A 17,277-nucleotide genomic window follows, 5' to 3' on the forward strand; every position below is an offset into this window, starting at 1 on the left:
GAACACATTTAAATTCAATGTAAAAACATACCGAACATGGTTCTGACAATAATAATAACAATACCTTCAATGTAATCAGTTACTATTACTGCATTCTATAATATACATTATGTGTCTTACGGAAACTACTGATAATGAGATACTACCTCCAGGATATAATATTCACCGGTTAGACTGTACTACAAGGAAAGGAGGTGGGATAGCAGTCCTTTACAAAAATACTCTGTTAATAGAGACACTATTCAACCACCCCAATTTAAAAATGCAGAACTCCTCATAACCAAACTACAGATTAACCAGAACAAATGCTTGAACATAATCTGTGCTTGCATTCTGCCGGACAACAACTTAAATACCCTAGAGGATATCCTATACTGGTTATCCACTACCTATCCCCAGGAAACCGTAGTTCTTGGTGACTTCAATACCAATTGGCGCCACTGCTCCTCCGAGCCCCCCCCATCCCTATAAATTTATCTGGGTTTAAACAGACCATAACCTCTCCCACTAGGATAAACAAACTGACCAACAGGGAAAGTATCCTAGACTGGATCCTGGTTAATAACCAACCTCAACTGTACACAGCTGGCACTCTCCCTGATGACCTTAGTGACCATTTACTAACCTATATCATAAAGCATAAGACAGGAAACCCTCACCAGACCAAATGTAAAACACTTAGAAACAGGAAAAACTATGACACTGCTATATTCCTAAACAAACTAAAAGCAGTTGACTGGTCAAAACTAAAAAAATCTACCATTAGAAGAGGCTATAGCTCACTTTAAGACTAAATTCCTAAGTATCCTTAATTCCCATGCTCCAGCAAATACAATAAAATCTAGATCAAACACAGTACCATGGCTCACAAAAGATACCAAATCTACAATCAAAACTAGAAACAGAGCTTGGGCCAGCTGGAGAACAAGTAAAGCCCCACTTGACCATCTAAAGTATCGTCAACTCAGGAATGATACAAAAAAAAATCTATTTTACTAGATAAAAAAAGCTTCTACCAAAATCTCCTGCAAAAAACACCAAAACAACCCACAAAAGTTCTGGGCAGGCTTAAATCAACTACTTCATCCAGGTCATTCTACCACCCCACCCCCCGCTAACACACCCATAGTTTCCCAGAGACCATAGCTAGCGACTATAACTTTTTCACTGAAACAATCCAATCCCTAGCAAATCAACTAATCCCCACAAGCTTAAACCATACCCCTAATCTACCCACTAATCACTCCCAATTTAGCTACCAACTGATATCCACTAGTTTTATCAAAACTCTTATAAAAAAACCTAAAACCTCCCACCCTCGCTGCTGACCTCCACCCTGCAGAGTACCTACAAATAGCTGCAGATGCCATTGCATATCCCATATCTATCCTTATCAACAGAACCTTATCTGAAAGCGCTATCCCCTTCCTCTTGAAAATATCCCACATCATCCCACTCCATAAAGGTGGTAGTTCTACAGACATATCCAACTATAGATCCATTGCCATTCTTCCCCACTAGCCAAAATAATGGAGAAATTTGTACACAAGCAACTAAAACAATACCTTACACAGAAGAACTTACTATTCAACTCCCAGCATGGTTTCAGGCCATACCACAGCACTACCTCAGCCCTCCTTTCCTTTACTAATGCCATAAACCAAAACAGGAATGACAATAGGCTATCCTCCGCCCTCTTTCTTGACCTATCAAAAGCCTTTGACATGGTCAGCCATGAACTTCTCATTCTTTCTCTAAAATCTATTTCCCTCAATAAGCACGCAATCCAATGGTAGACAACAGGCAGAACTATGGCAGGGCAAACTCTTCCGGCAGCTACCTCTCACACTTCAAGGCTCCATACTAGGTCCACTACTCTTCTCTATTTTTATCAACAACCTTCACACTGCTATCCCTAAAGCTACCTGTATCCAATATGCAGATGATTCCACTCTGATCTGCTCAGCCACCTCCCCATCCGAACTGCAAATCCTAACCCAAAATACATTTAACACAATTGAGAACTGGCTCACCAACCAATGCCTACTGCTGAGCCCAAATAAAACTAAACTTCTACTCTTCAACCCCACTAGTAGATCTGCCACACTTTTATTCTCTGTTACGTCTAACAATGGTACCACTATCTCTCCAGATCAACACACCAAACTTCTAGGGGTTATTATAGACAATAATCTCAAATTTGACCTACAGATCAACAAAACCATACAGACCATCAATAAGAAGCTTGGATCACTCTATGGAAACAAGACATTTTTAACCCCACTGGCTAGGACTGCAATCGCCCAGTCACACCTACTCTCTACTCTTTTATATGCCTCACCTGTACTCTCAAACCTCAACAAATCCGAACTAGGTAAGCTGTCCCATAGCTACAACCATATTGCCAGATTCGTCACTGGCTCCACCTATAGAACCCACCACTGCCAGAACCTGAAACAACTAGAGTGGCTAGAACTGCCCAGCTTAATTTATTTCAATCAGCTCTTAATAGCACACAAAATTCTGTACCACCCTGAGGATACCCCCTCACGTATAAATATTATTAAGCCATATGGCAACCTGAGATCCCTAAGGTCAGCCAACAAACTACTGGTCCAGACCCACAAAGCTAATAACTCTGCTGGTGAATCCCTGTTTGCCAACTTTGTTGGCAAAACCTGGAATCCGTTGCCAAACTGTATAAACCCTACAATCCTCCAAACGTCTCTTCAAAAAAACCTCAAACAGTATCTCAAAGTGAACTGGTTTTGCTTATGTACCAACACTGATTAAGTTATAGACTGAAAGCATAATCTGTAAATATGTAGAACCAGGTAATAGAGCAATACAGCGGACAGGTGTCCACAAATTCATTTTATTTCAGCGCTTTCATCAGCTGTAGAGCCAAAAGGCTTCTTCAGAATAAGCATGAAAACATTCAAAGCAGTTTAAATAGATAAAACCACATTACATCCTGTGACATCATTGAACTTCCCACCATATTTTTTAAAGCAGCAACCACCCATAGATCCATTTTTTCACAAACAATACAACGTCTTTTTTAAAACATACAAAATTCTAATTTCATAAAATAGAAATTATTAAATGTACAACTGACCTAGAATTATTTAAAAAGCATCGGGCAATGAAAATAATGTGCAAACAGGCATAGTGCATAAACTTGTACTGTAAAACTGTCATGCATTGACCTCATATGTGAAAATCCGCTTTTAATTTTAAGTAGCTAGAGACACCATTTCATTAAGCCATTGAGGGTAAGTGGCATTACACCCAAGTTGTCACATAAGCTCCCTGTATTCAAGGAGTAAATCCATCGGGCCCCCCCCTCCCCTTATTACACACTTGTTCTAGAGCACTAAATTTAAACTGGTGTTCAGGGAACTCCATCATGTTTCCACAGCGCATTTTTTATGTCATACCTATGTTGATAGATCCATTTACTAAGGCTTATAATTGTTTTCCTTATGTAAAATTGTTGAAACTGCTGGCAGATAGCCACATATATCACACATGTACTAGTACAATTTAGCCTTTGTTTAAGGAATACCCTTCCATACCCCCAAATATCGATTACTTCATTTTCTATAATATAAGGGCATTGTGTGCACTGGTCACATTTCCTCATGCAACCTTTCATCTCGCCTGAGGAACTTGTTTCTAGTAAATTCTTAATTGACTTGCCCCTTTTGTACACAATCAGTGGTTTGTCACCTGACTTACTTTTATAGTGCTGGTCACACTCAAACAATACCCAGTTCTGATTATGTCTTTTATTCTCCCATAAAGGGGATTAAATAATAGTACCAATGCAGCGTCAAATGTCTTTTCACTTCCAGACCCATTACCATCTTCTGTCCCTCTCCTTTCTACCTGGGCCATTTTTCCTAACAGTGGGAAAAAGTACCCTTCCAGCCTCTTATGTATCACCTCATTCAGTATAGGTTCCGTGAACTGTTTCGGGTATCGTTGTTTTATTAACATATCTTGTAATATGTTCACTTCATCCAAAAATGTCTGGTAGTCACTAATCATCCTAGCCAACCTAACCCCCTAACCCTTCACCAAAGATCTCTTTTGGTGTAAGGAGTGCCCACTATTATAGTGCAAAACGGAGTTAGAGTATATTGGCTTCCGATATAAGGAGGATGTAAATGTGTGCTTCTCCCTATCTTTAGCTATGGTGATATCAAGGAAGTGTATCCTCTCTTCGTTGGTTTCCATTGTGAATTGCAAGAAACTTGTACTGGAATTTAAAAACTCAAAGAATTCCTGTAATTCATCATACATGCTGTCCCAGAAGATAAGTATGTCGTCAAGGTAACGGCCGTAGAACTTAGTGTCTAAAATGTCCAGACCTGAATACCAAGGACTTTTCCCACTAGGCAAGGACCACATTAGTGAATAAGGGGGCGCATGCTGCCCCCATGGCCACACCTGAATTTTGCTTGAATAATTGACCTTCAAAAAGAATATAATTATTTTTGAGAATGAGGTCCATTATGGTCCTGTACATCAAGCTTCTTGAGTGACTAATGCTAGTGTGTCCACATAGGAAGTCATAAAACATCATAATGCCCTCCTCGTGGGGGATCATAGTGAATAAAGCCTTAATGTCTATTGTGGCCAAAATTAACTGATCAGAATATAGATTTTCCTCTATTTTCCTAAGACAGTCCCATGAATCTTTTAAAATAGGGGAACAATTACTCATGACCCCTTTACGGTTTAAGTCTATACATTTCGCCAATGAAAATGTTTTTGATGCTTTTGCATCAACTATAGGTCTTGGGGGGGGGGGTTCTGTGATAGACTTATGGATCTTGGAAATCCCAGATATCGTGGGGGTCCATGGGTTGTCCTGTTGCATAAAGTTAAACTCAGAAACGGTGATCTGGTTGTCAAGTAGGAGGTCATTTAATGTGATATCAATATTCCTGTATGCAATATTTTGTTGGTCAACAGAAACCTTCTCGCATATTTCACTAGATAAGTGAATTAACGATGTGAGAGCGTTCAATCTCGCCGTTTGTTCTTACACCTGGGTTCGGAGCCGATCCTCGGCTCCGTGTCGGCCGCTTGACAAAGCTCTGCATCGAGAAGAAGCTCGAGACCAACCTAACTCCCACAATCCCCCTCTGCCTTTACCTCAGATCTAGTTTGCCGCTGCAAAGATCGCATCATTTTGATGAGCTCGGACCACCTGAAAGATAAGATTGATTATTTCTTATAATTCTTTCATTAGTTTTTCTATACAAATTTCTCAGATTGACTGTGTGTATGTGTGAGTAGTGTATCGAGGGTTTCTCGGTTCCATATATAAGTTTTATATACTCTTATATACTTTTGAGTTTCCCTCGGGGCCTACCCCACCCTTAACTGGATTTGACTATTGGATGTGACTTAAGTTTCTGGATTTGACAAATATTACTGGATTTGACTTCTTTGCTGGATTTGACATTACTACTGGTTTTTCACTGTTTTCTGGATTGGAATTTGTTACCATGTCAGAGAAAGCTAAATCAGGCTTCAAAAGGTGCCAGTGTGGACAGAAGATGTCTGTCACAGACAATCATACTTCCTGCGTCTACTGTCTTGGCCCTCTCCATCTGCAGGAAGACTGCTCTATCTGTCATTCTTTCAGTGGAAGGGTCATGACAGATAGGCGCAGGAAACTTATGGATGGGGGTCTTTTGAAGCCTGCATTCCAAGAGGCTCTGGATGCATCAGACCAGGCATCTAAATCCTCGAAGGAATCGAAGACGTCGGAGCCCAAGTCATCAGCTCCGAGCTCTTCATTCAAAGTTCGATCACCAGTTCCACAGACTTCAGGGCCGAGTGTTGAACTGTTGTCAGTTACCGAGCCTCGAGTCTTGGAACCGGTGACGGAGCTCCCTCCTCCGGCACTTTTGAGGTCGGCTCCATCTTCGATTCCTTCGACACGTTCTTCCAGGCCCCTCTCCGACACTGATGTAGACCGCGTGGTGCAGAAATTGATGGAGAATACAGCCTTGTCCAAACTCATTTCTGTCTCCTCCCAGTTGGTGTCGAGACTCGAAGGCCTTCCCTTATCTCCACCTGTTCCTCCTCCGATGCCTATCCAGTCTTCGGAGCCGGGAGAGGCTGACCTGGTGATTGTGGAGCCCTTGGTACCAGAGCCGTCCTTTTCTCGGTCGGTACCGTTCACCTCGACTCTGTCGGATCCAGTACCGGAGTCTCGGAGCCGAAGATCCATCCTTGGGTCCGGGACCGAGAGCCGGACCGATGTTTCAGGGCCTCGGCTCGGATCGACTCGGCTCCGTCCTCGGGGTCGATGCCTTCGGTGCCTGTCTCGGGAATTCCTCCGACTTCTTTGGAACCGGGGGATGTCTCGACTCGGGACCCGGGGGCCTTCGAACTCATGAGGAAGGTGTTGTCTGTTCAGACAACCACTTCAGCAGAAACAGCTTCTCCTTCCCATAAAGGGCCGTTATCCTCCTCTGCACCCACGGCTACATCTAAGCGTCGAGCACCAGTGTCTCAGCCACCCCTAGAGGGTGCCTTCTTCCTCGGAGGCTTCTTCGGATGCCCCCCCCCGAGGAAGTTCCGAGGAAAAGATTGTGTAAGAGGAGACACTTAGATTCTCCACAAGAATCATTGACATCGGACACTGACTTAGATGAGTCAGAAGGGTCCCCAAAATCACCCTCGGAGGATGTCTCCTTTTCTGACATCCTGGAGATCCTAAAGCAGAGAGGTGATTGGCAATCCCTCCCCCCTTCTGAGGATGAGTCAGTCTTGCTGAAGGCATTCGGTGCTCGCCCTTCCTCCTCCTGGGTCACTCCGCCCTTCGATGAGTTAATGGAGCTGATTGCTCGAAGGGCATGGGAGACACCTGACACAGTGGAGCCAGTCCCTAGAAAGCCTAACAAATTTATTACTGCCCCCCAAGATAAGGCTTATCTGACAAAGGGAGTGCCAGTGGACGCTATGGTGGTGGCAGCGGCCACAAAAAAGGAGATGTCGGAATCTTCCTCATCTGTCCATCCGCCTAATAGAGATTCTAGGACTATGGACAGATATGGGAAGCGCATTTTTAGTTCAGCGGCTTTTTCTATGCGATCCCTGAACTATTTGACCCATTTTACACGTCTACAGAGGGATCTAATCAAAGAGTTGGGAGATACCCTCCAGGGTACTACAGATGCTGCTGTCTCGGAGAAGGTTACAGCACATCTCAATACCCTAACTTCTATTGTAGACTCATCCATGAGGCTGATCTCATACGCAGCCGAAGGATCGAGTAGGGCAGCAGCTTCAGCGATTGCTCTTCGTAGGCAGTCCTGGATGCGCTTATGTTCATTTGCGGAAGCCTTCAAGTCTTCCTTTACTAACGCCCCATTTGATGGTGCCACTCTCTTTGGCCCCAAAGTAAAGGAGACCCTTACCCGGTGTGAGCAAGAGGGAAAGACTCTGTCTGCTGTCGGAGTCCATTTTTCCACCCCATCCAGACCGTACCCCAAAGGGCAACGTGGTGGAAAAATGTGGTTTCGAAAACCCCAGGGTTCTTTTCCAGGCGCACAGGGTGATACCCCCTCCAGAGGCAGAGGAGGGGGTAGAGGTGGAAGACGTCGCCCTGGCGGCAGAGGGGGTCCGCAAAACCAAGGTGACAGGGATACACTCCCCGGGAAACCTTTTCAGCACTCCTGAGAGGAGGCCCGACTGTCCTGCTCTGGAGGCAGTCGGGGGTCGCTTAGCTTTGTACCCTCAGGCCTGGCAAAATCTTACTTCAGACAAATGGGTAAAAAGCGTTGTTACCAGAGGCTACAAAATTCCCTTTCTGTAACCCCCAATTCCACAGAAAAGACTCCCAGATGTGCCGCCCCATCTGCGAGGCCCTGCAGCTACAGAAGTTTCAAAGCTGCTAGAAAAAAGAGTCATCCAACCAGTCCCAGCGGACCAAAGAGGATTCGGAACTTACTCAAGGTTCTTTTTAGTTCCAAAAAAGACAGGGGACTGGAGGCCTATTCTGGACCTAAGCAAACTCAATACCTTCATCAAGAAAGAAAAGTTCCGAATGGTCACGCTTCAATCGATCCTTCCATATTTACAGAAGGACGACTGGATGTGCTCAATAGATCTAAAGGATGCATACTACCACATCAAAATGGCCAGGGCGTCCAGGGATCACTTGCGCTTCCAGCTGGGAGCCAGTCATTTTCAGTTTCGATCCCTGCCCTTTGGTCTGACCTCAGCCCCCAGGGTCTTCACCAAATGTATGGCAGTGGTAGCGTCTCACTTGAGACGCCTCGGATTCAGGGTGTTTCCGTATCTGGACGACTGGCTCCTTTCTGCCACCACCGAGCGTCGACTGATTCAGGCCAGGGATTACACACTACAACTTTGTGTTCATCTCGGAATTTCCGTAAATTTCGAAAAATCTTTACTACAGCCATCACAGCATATCTCATTCATAGGAGCAGAATTGGATACGCATTGCGTAATTCTAAGGCTTCCCCCAGAAAGGATAACCTCCCTACAAAGCCATATATTTCTTCTTCTCTCATCCAGAAAATCCCCAGCGAAACTGGTTCTGAAGGTTTTGGGCCTCATGGCAGCTTCCCTAATTGCGATACCCTTGGGAAGACTGCACATGAGAGTTCTTCAATGGCTTCTGTTTGCACAATGGTCGTTCCAAAAGTTACCCCTGGCACACGAGATCTATATCACAAACATATGCAAATTGCACCTGCCTTGGTGGCTTCGAACTTGCAACCTCTCCAGCGGAAGACCATTCGTGCTACCCACTCCAACAGCAACGGTGACCACGGACGCTTCCCTGATAGGGTGGGGGGGCATCTTTCAGGGACAGACAGTCCAAGGCGAATGGACAAATTTGGAATACAATCTGCATATCAATGTTCTGGAGATGAGGGCAGTGTTTCTAGTGTTGCAACACTTTGCTCCCCTTCTTCCTCTAGGGACAATTGCAGTCCAGACAGACGACATGTCTGTAGTCTGGTACATAAACAAGCAAGGGGGAACCAAGTCTTACCAACTATGCAGAGAGGCCATGAGAATCTGGCAATGGGCAGAGTCCACGGGTCACTTTCTCATAGCAACGTACATCCCGGGGTTATCCAACGTCATAGCGGACAGGTTGAGCAGAGCCATCCTGTTACCTCACGAGCGGTCCCTCAAACAGTCAGTTGCGAAGGAGATTTTTCGCAAGTGGGGCCAGCCTTCCTGCGATCTGTTTGCGTCTCCAGTGAACGCCAAATGCAGAAGCTATTTTGCCCTATTGCCCCCTCCAGGGGAAGTCCCAAGGGACGCTCTAGTTCACGATTGGCCCCCGGGTCTCCTGTATGCCTTTCCTCCTGTTCCCCTGATTTCAAAGTTTCTGCAGAAAGCCAGCAACCTGCAAAGGACAATTATCCTCATTGCCCCATTCTGGCCTCATCAAATATGGTTTCCCTTTCTTCTAGCACACCAAATGCGGGAACCCTGGATCCTGGACCCAGAGCCGGATCTACTGACCCACTCGTCAGGGGCTCTCCACCCGTCGCTTCTCTCCCTCAAACTAGCAGCTTGGCTGCTCCGCTTCCCTTCTTAGCCAGGTCTGAGATTCTATCCCCTGCAGTTCAAAATATTTTGGTGGCTTCTCATAAAGCATCCACTACAAAGATTTACACCAGTAAATGGAAGCGTTTTGTGCACTGGGCAACTACACAACAATTGGATCCCTTAGTAGCGCCTCTGAATAAGGTCTTGGAGTTTTTAACCGAATTGTTCCACCAAGGGGCTTCTCCGGCCACGTTGAGAGTGCAATTAGCTGCCATATCGAATTTCCATGTGGGAGAAAGTGGGGCTCCTATTATGGCTCACAGACTTTGTAAGGCCTTTCTAAAAGGATCTTTCCATATTAGACCACCAGTTAGAAGTCCTACTTCACCTTGGAACTTGAACCTTCTCTTGTCACAGCTGATGCTACCACCCTTTGAACCAGCCTCTTCCTGTCCTTTGAAGTTTTTGTCATGGAAGACCCTCTTTCTGGTGGCTATCACATCGGCCAGGCGGGTAAGCTTCAGGCTCTTTCAGTTCAACATCCTTATTTAATTTTCCACCCTGACAGAGTTTCTCTTCGCACTAATCCATCCTTTCTTCCCAAAGTTTGCTCCGCTAATAATATTAATCAGTCCATTGAACTGCCCACATTTTTCAAGAACCACTCCAATAAATTGGAATATATGTTACACAAGTTAGATGTTCATAGACAACTCAGATTTTACTTGGACAGAACAAAGGATCACAGGAAAACAGACCAGCTCTTTGTGGCCTTCTCGGACACCAAGATGGGTATGGCAGTTACAAAACGAACCCTGTCCAAATGGCTTTCTGACTGTATTATTTTTGTCTATTCTGCCTCTGAGCAAACTTTACCTGTCAAGCCCAAAGGGCACTCTACAAGATCAGTATCTACATCCCTGGTTCATGCAGCTCGCCTACCGTTAGACACTATTTGTGCGGCTGCCACTTGGTCTAAACCACATACCTTAATTTCTCATTACAAAGTGGACAGGATTTCTAGGGACAGGGCAACCTTTGGTTCCACTGTGCTCAGGAACGTTCTTCCCTGAGTTCCTCAGGAACACGGAGTTGGGGACGCTACCCAGGTGTAAGAACAAACGGCGAGATTGAACACTCTCACATATAGAAGTTATGTCCTTACCATAACGTTCCATGTGGAGTGTTCATCTCACCTTTGTTCTTACATTCCCACCCTCCCACCCTCAGGAAGAACGTCCAATTTAGATGCCTGGTTTGTTTCTCCTGCTTCTGCCTTGAGCAGTTGTTGTGCTATGTAAATAGGTTTTCTTGTTTGGTATGAAAGTGTTATGCTCTCTTCTGTTCTCTGCTGGTTTGCTTGCAAACTAGATCTGAGGTAAAGGCAGAGGGGGATTGTGGGAGTTAGGTTGGTCTCGAGCTTCTTCTCGATGCAGAGCTTTGTCAAGCGGCCGACACGGAGCCGAGGATCGGCTCCGAACCCAGGTGTAAGAACAAAGGCGAGATGAACACTCCACATGGAACGTTATGGTAAGGACATAACTTCTATTTTTCGCTGATCCATGGCCACCAGACCACCCCCCTTGTCAGGTTTCTTAAGTCGAAAACCTTTGTCCCCCATGATACTATGTAATAGATTTTCCTCTTCTCTAGATAGATTCGAAGAAAGGGAACCCCCTCCGTGTTCCATAACCCTGTCTAATCTCAGTATCACATAAGCATTCAAATACTTGTAACATAGGATGCAGGGGAGGGTTGAAGGTGCTGTTTTTTTACATCTCTCAGAATGGCCAAATTGTGTATTGGTGTCAAAATAAAGTCGCAAATTTAATTTCCTGACAAAAACTTTTAAATCTAATAAAGAGGTCTCTATTTTTGGTCACCTGACCAGGACAACATTAAGCCCCTTTTGGAACAAGTCAGCCTACTTTTGTGTAATTCCAGCAATACTTAAGTTGAAAATTTTAAAATCTCCATGTGTGTTTGTAATGACATAGTTATGGTTCATTTCTTCCCCCCCATCTTCACTTACCATCTCGCTCCTGCTCCCCTCCCCCATTGGGGTCTCCCCCTCTGTGGATGGGAGCTCTGGTAGTTCAAGTTCTCCTTCCTCTGCCCATTGTGGAACCCCCCCCTGTTGTGTTTGGTTCAGAAGGCGTTGGGACCTCCTCAGAGGTTCCTCTAAAGGGGCCCCTTGGTCATGATTATTGCTAACTTCAGTAGTTTCACTTTCAACAAAATCAATGTTCACACCATCATCCACAACATGCCCCCAATTGCTACAAGGAAGGGGATATGCTGTCCCCCTTTCATATTCGTTGCTGTCCCTGTTCACTTTCTTATTTTTAATTGCTAAAATCGTTTTATCAATATTTACAAACACTCCCCAGTATTCATTAGCTTTAAAATTAAAACAGATATCATTATTAATTCTGTCATTTAATACATCTACTTTCATTTTAAGTACATCAGTTCTCTTTTCATTTTCCCTTACCAAAAGTTCTAACAGTTCACAGCCATGTCGGTTGCTGATGTCATTGCAAATTATTCAGTTTGTAGGGGCTACACTGGGCTTGACATTGATACATTTTTTTCTTGCCTCAGAACAAGATCCTAGAGGTAGCAACTTTATGCAGCGGATGTTATAATAATAGTAATAGCAACCACAAAACGGTTTCCCAAAGTTCTGGATTACTTTTCTTCCTGCAGTCTAATAGTTCCATTTGCTAGAGAGTGCATATGAGGTAACATCCATGGTTACTGAACAGCCTATAAAGTAGATCAAATGACTGGCTGGAAACAAGCAATTCATGTTTTATCCTCAGTATATAGGGCTCTCACTTGGTGGGTAAAGCATCAATCGTTTTTTCACTGCTGAATTAACAGGAAAAAGTCTCTAGCTACAAATATTAAGGAAATGACAAGGACATTGCCATCTTCAGAGTTGTGTGGTTTAGTTTTTATTTTGAGACCCTACAAATCAATAGAAGACGATAGGAGTTACGAAATATCGAAATAGGGTCAGTTTAGCAATAGGATGTTAGTGGCTGTTTGCTGTTTTCAGGCAGTTTTCATGCAGTGAATACTGTGGTAGACACCTATCAGTAATCCATTAATGGCACCTGCATAAGCAAAATTTTCAGTCTGTTACAGTCAGAGGCATACTCTTGTAGTGGGCCTTGTTGTTAAACTGCACATTATTTATATTTATTTATTTGCCTTAATTTATTTTTACAGATATTGTTCAGAATTCGTGCACACTTCAGCCTCCCTCAGAAGCCTGAAAAAATATTTCTCTTCATCAGTAGAATCACATTCTGCTTTGGACATCAATCTCATTACCAATAATATGGATAGTTTTGCCCAAGGCAAAATTGGCCAGAACTAGTGTTACAGTAATGAGATGACCCATACAGTCATACTTTGCCTAACTGCTTATGTTAGCTTCTTTGCTCACAAACCATTTACATTTAAAACAACTAATTTTCTCAAAAGCAAGGGGGAGATTTTCATCATAGGGACCATTACTGCAAGAAATTCTTTATACAAACTGAAATAACTAGCTGTTGGACATTAGCCCCAGATTTTACTTTTTCAGCAGTCAGATGTCCCTAGGGGTGCATGGATGCTGGCCATTAAAAGGGGCACAGCTACAAAAAGTGCATCACGTACCCTACTCTGTTTGTTTTGCTGCATGTAGAGAACAGTCACTTCACTTTGCTTTACAAGTTTATAAGAAAAATATTGCCACCATGGATGCTAAGCACTGCAAAAACAGAAATGCATACAACTGCCTTCCTTTCCTGATGGTATGAGACTTGCAGAAAAATATGTAGTTTGGTACTTGTCTTGAGTAGTCATGTACAGTATTCAGAATATTGTATGGTCCTTTATTTTTATGTTTATTAATGTTTGTTTACTAGAGTAGTACACTGATTACAATACACTACTTGCAGGCACAGACGGAATTCTTTCTAAGATACACTGTTTCAGCGGTGGGCTTATATTGTTTTTTTTTTTAATCTTGCCATGTAACTCGTATCTTTATATTGAGAATGCTCAGCGGAACTTGTGCTCTACATAAAACATGTAAATTAGGAAAGTGGCATAGTCTGTTCCTGTACATAGTCCAGTTCTTTTATTGCTGAGTGTAGAGAATACCTTTCCAAAACTTAACAGAGATCTCTAAGGCCACTTTTAATGGTAATACATTAGAAAGTGTTCAGTGTGGGTTGACACACACACACAGATTTTTTTTATTATCTTGTTAATAGTTGCCTAAATGTTAAAGTTGAAACAGCAAATTAAATCAGTAAATCTCTGCAGAAGAATCACATTTTTTCATGATATGCTGCTAACCAACATCAGCAGATTTCCTCCATCATAGTGTTTTTTTAACTTCATAGTTAATAACGGAACTGAATGTATTAAAGGTTGGAAATGAAAGTCATGTGCAAGTCTCTCAGCACCTCAAAGAATTGGTACAGACATATCTAAATGTATTTCGTTTTTTTTACAGGGTAGTACAGAAGTGACTGTTCATGTCAACATGGAGCAAAGCAAAAACTGTATTAACAGTAGGGGTTTGAACAGCTTTGCTGTTGAAGTGGCACCTAAATCAGAAATGGTAATATTATATTTTTATGTTTTATTACATTTTCAGAAGTAAATTTTAATGTTTTTCATATATTTATGCATTTAGTTTTTTTTAATTGTATATTTGAAGATTTGGCAGATGTTTCAGTGTATACTGATAGGCTGATACTGATATATTAAAAAAATGAAAATTTCATTTGCATTAGTAACCAATTTAAACACGTTTGTTTCTCGCACAGTGATCTAGGCGTTCAGTCCTTCCCACAATGTGGATCTGAATCATCAGTTTAGTCATTAGAACACTAGTAGTGAATGTATACAAGTTAAAGAAAGGCAAACTCAATGAAAAGTTTCATTTCTTAACTTTGGAGCCACAGTGTATAAGCGGTTTGTGTAGATTATTAATTGTTTCCTAAACTCTCTACCATTATCCACAGAATAGTTTATACTAATTACAATAAATGATCACAGATTAATACTGTTTCATCATCTACCCCTACCCTAATTATTTCTTTTTTCTTTTTAACATTAGTTAACATTAGTTAGCAGTCCGGGTCTGAACTGTCTGCAAACAGCTACAGTTAACTTTGAGTATGTGTCTACCTGTTTGAGCCAATATTCATTTTCCCCTGGAGAGCACTCTGATTTGGTAGTAATCAGCCCCCCCCACCACCACACACACACACACACACACACACACATCTTCCACTTTCTCTTATTCCCTTCTGTTAGCAAATAGTATCCATAACTGATCAATACTGTGTGTTTGTAAATTTAAACTATGGCCACAGTAGCCTACTGATACAAGGTTATCCTGTTTTTCCACCTGAGAAATTAAGAAATGACTTAGTTTCAGAGCAGTCCTTGGTCAATTGTGATTGTTTCTTAACACATACTTGTCTTCGCTTTGTGATTGTTTCCAGCCCCTCATACGAGCAACTAACAGGGTCTGTACCCGCTTTGGTCATCACCCTGCCCCCTATTCCCTCCCGCCCCCGGTGGTCCCACCTTTGTTGCACTCAAACCCCTCCCATCTTTCTAATAGCCAACCACAGCACTAACCCAACACTACCTCCTCCATCTTCCCACTACTATCACATCTCCTCAACTAACATGTACAAGCATACCTTTCCTATGCTCACTGCATGCACTCTCTTTGCATATCTTACATCCTACCAAAGCTCCATCATTCCCCCACTCAACCACTACCACTGTACTATTACTCACACCATCATTCATGTCTCACCCACACTCAGCTCCCCTCCCACCAGCTCAAGAACCATCCCTATGCACCCCCCACATATTCTACCAACTATATTACTCAAACATAAAGCATCCCTACAACTTAACATAGTAACGCTCCCACCATACCTATTATCCACAGAGCACAATCATAAAGTTTCCCTTATAATCAAACACATTCAAAAACTGAGAAAACTAATAATCTCATGCTTATCAAAACTAGCCCAAAGTGGAGACATCCACCCCAACCCTGGCCCTACCATCTCCAACCCCAATCTTCATAATCCGACTAGAAACCTCAACTTCTCCCATATTACAGCCAATAGAAAGCCAAGTGACTTCCTTCTACTATGCCTAAATATTAGAAGTATATCCAACAAAGTCCATGAACTCCATGCCACCATAGACGTGTACTCCCCAGATATAGTCATCCTGACAGAAACCTGGCTAAAACCTCACATTACCAGTGAGCAAATACTCCCTACAGGTTACGGCATACTAAGAGTAGACTGGCTAAACAAAAAGGAGGTGGTGTAGCTATAATATTTAAACAGCATCTAAACATCCAGATCTTAAAATCATCAGCTCCACAAATAGGCAATGAAGAAATAATATATATCAACCTCAAAATTAACCAAAACAAAACCATCAACATAATTGGATGCTACTTCCCACCTGGCCAAAACATCCCTCCCCTAGAAAACCTCCTCAGCTGGTCTACCCACCATCTCCCCCAAGAAACTATCGTCTTAGGTGATTTCAATATTGATTGGCAATCCTGTTCTGGCAACAATCCAACCCATCATGTACACCTTCATGGCTTCACTCAACTAGTCCAGTCACCAACCAGGATAAATAAAAACTCCACCAAGCATACTACCCTGGATTGGATACTAGTCAGTAAGAGCCCCCCAGTCATATATAACAGGCTGCTTACCAGATAGCCTCAGTGATCACTCCCCAACATTCCTACTCAAAAAATACCTATACCAAGCTAAACCTGTCATCCACCGTCAAATACGTAAAAAACTAAACTTTAACCCACTCACATTCATCTCATCCTCAAAGAATGTAACTGGCATCCTCTAAAGTACCTCAGTCTAGATGATGTAATTGAATTTTTTAATACTACCTTCCTGAACATCCTTAATTACCATGCCCCCATAAGATTCTCCAGAACCAAAGCACAACCCTCCCTATGGCTACAGAAAACCACTAAGTCAGAAATGAAAAACAGGGATAAAGCCTGGGAACACTGGCACAAAACCAAAACCCCCTCAGCTAGACAGAAATTCCTAGAACTACGCAATAGAGTCAAAAAGCTGATAAAACAGGACAAATCCCAATACTACCAGTCTGCCCTAGACTCCTCACAACACAGGCCCAAACAATTCTGGTCCTCCATAAACTCCATCCTCCACCCAGGTAAAGTCAGTACCCCCCCTCCTAACATCCCTCACTCCTCAGAAAATATTGCTTCTTCATTCAACACACACTTCACCCAAACCATACTATCACTAGCTAAACAACACAACCCCCCCTCCCCTCCAACCCACACCTTCAACTAGTAATCTCCCCACTGCCTTCTCTTTTTCTCCTGTACCTACCTCCAACATAAAAAAAAACTCTTAACTAAACTTAAACCCACCAAATTAGCAGCAGACAGCCTCCCAAGTTAATACCTACAAATCGCAGCTGATGCTCTGGCCTACCCAGTATCCATCTTGATTAACCGATCTCTGTCAGAAAGTTACGTTCCCACACTGTGGAAAGTATCACATATAATTCCCCTCCACAAAGGCGGCTCCTCCACAGAACTAACCAATTACCGCCCCATAGCTATTCTCTCTCCACTCTCCAAAATACTAGAGAGATGCA

The 17,277-nt window shown here is 42.9% G+C and overlaps 1 protein-coding gene across 1 annotated transcript in view; it reads left to right on the forward strand.

Annotated features, from left to right (window-relative positions):
• Window positions 1-17,277, forward strand: part of EFCAB7 (EF-hand calcium binding domain 7) — a 1,599,470-nt gene that overhangs the window by 1,344,718 nt on the left and 237,475 nt on the right. The window contains exon 13 of the mRNA XM_044085554.1: window positions 14,081-14,188. Within this exon, the coding sequence (XP_043941489.1) occupies window positions 14,081-14,188 (108 nt within the window). The remainder of the gene's footprint in view (window positions 1-14,080; window positions 14,189-17,277) is intronic.

This window comes from Protopterus annectens, chromosome 10.part0 (genome assembly GCF_019279795.1).
Source record: "Protopterus annectens isolate FY-2018-M chromosome 10.part0, PAN1.0, whole genome shotgun sequence".
Lineage (NCBI taxonomy): Eukaryota > Metazoa > Chordata > Ceratodontiformes > Protopteridae > Protopterus > Protopterus annectens.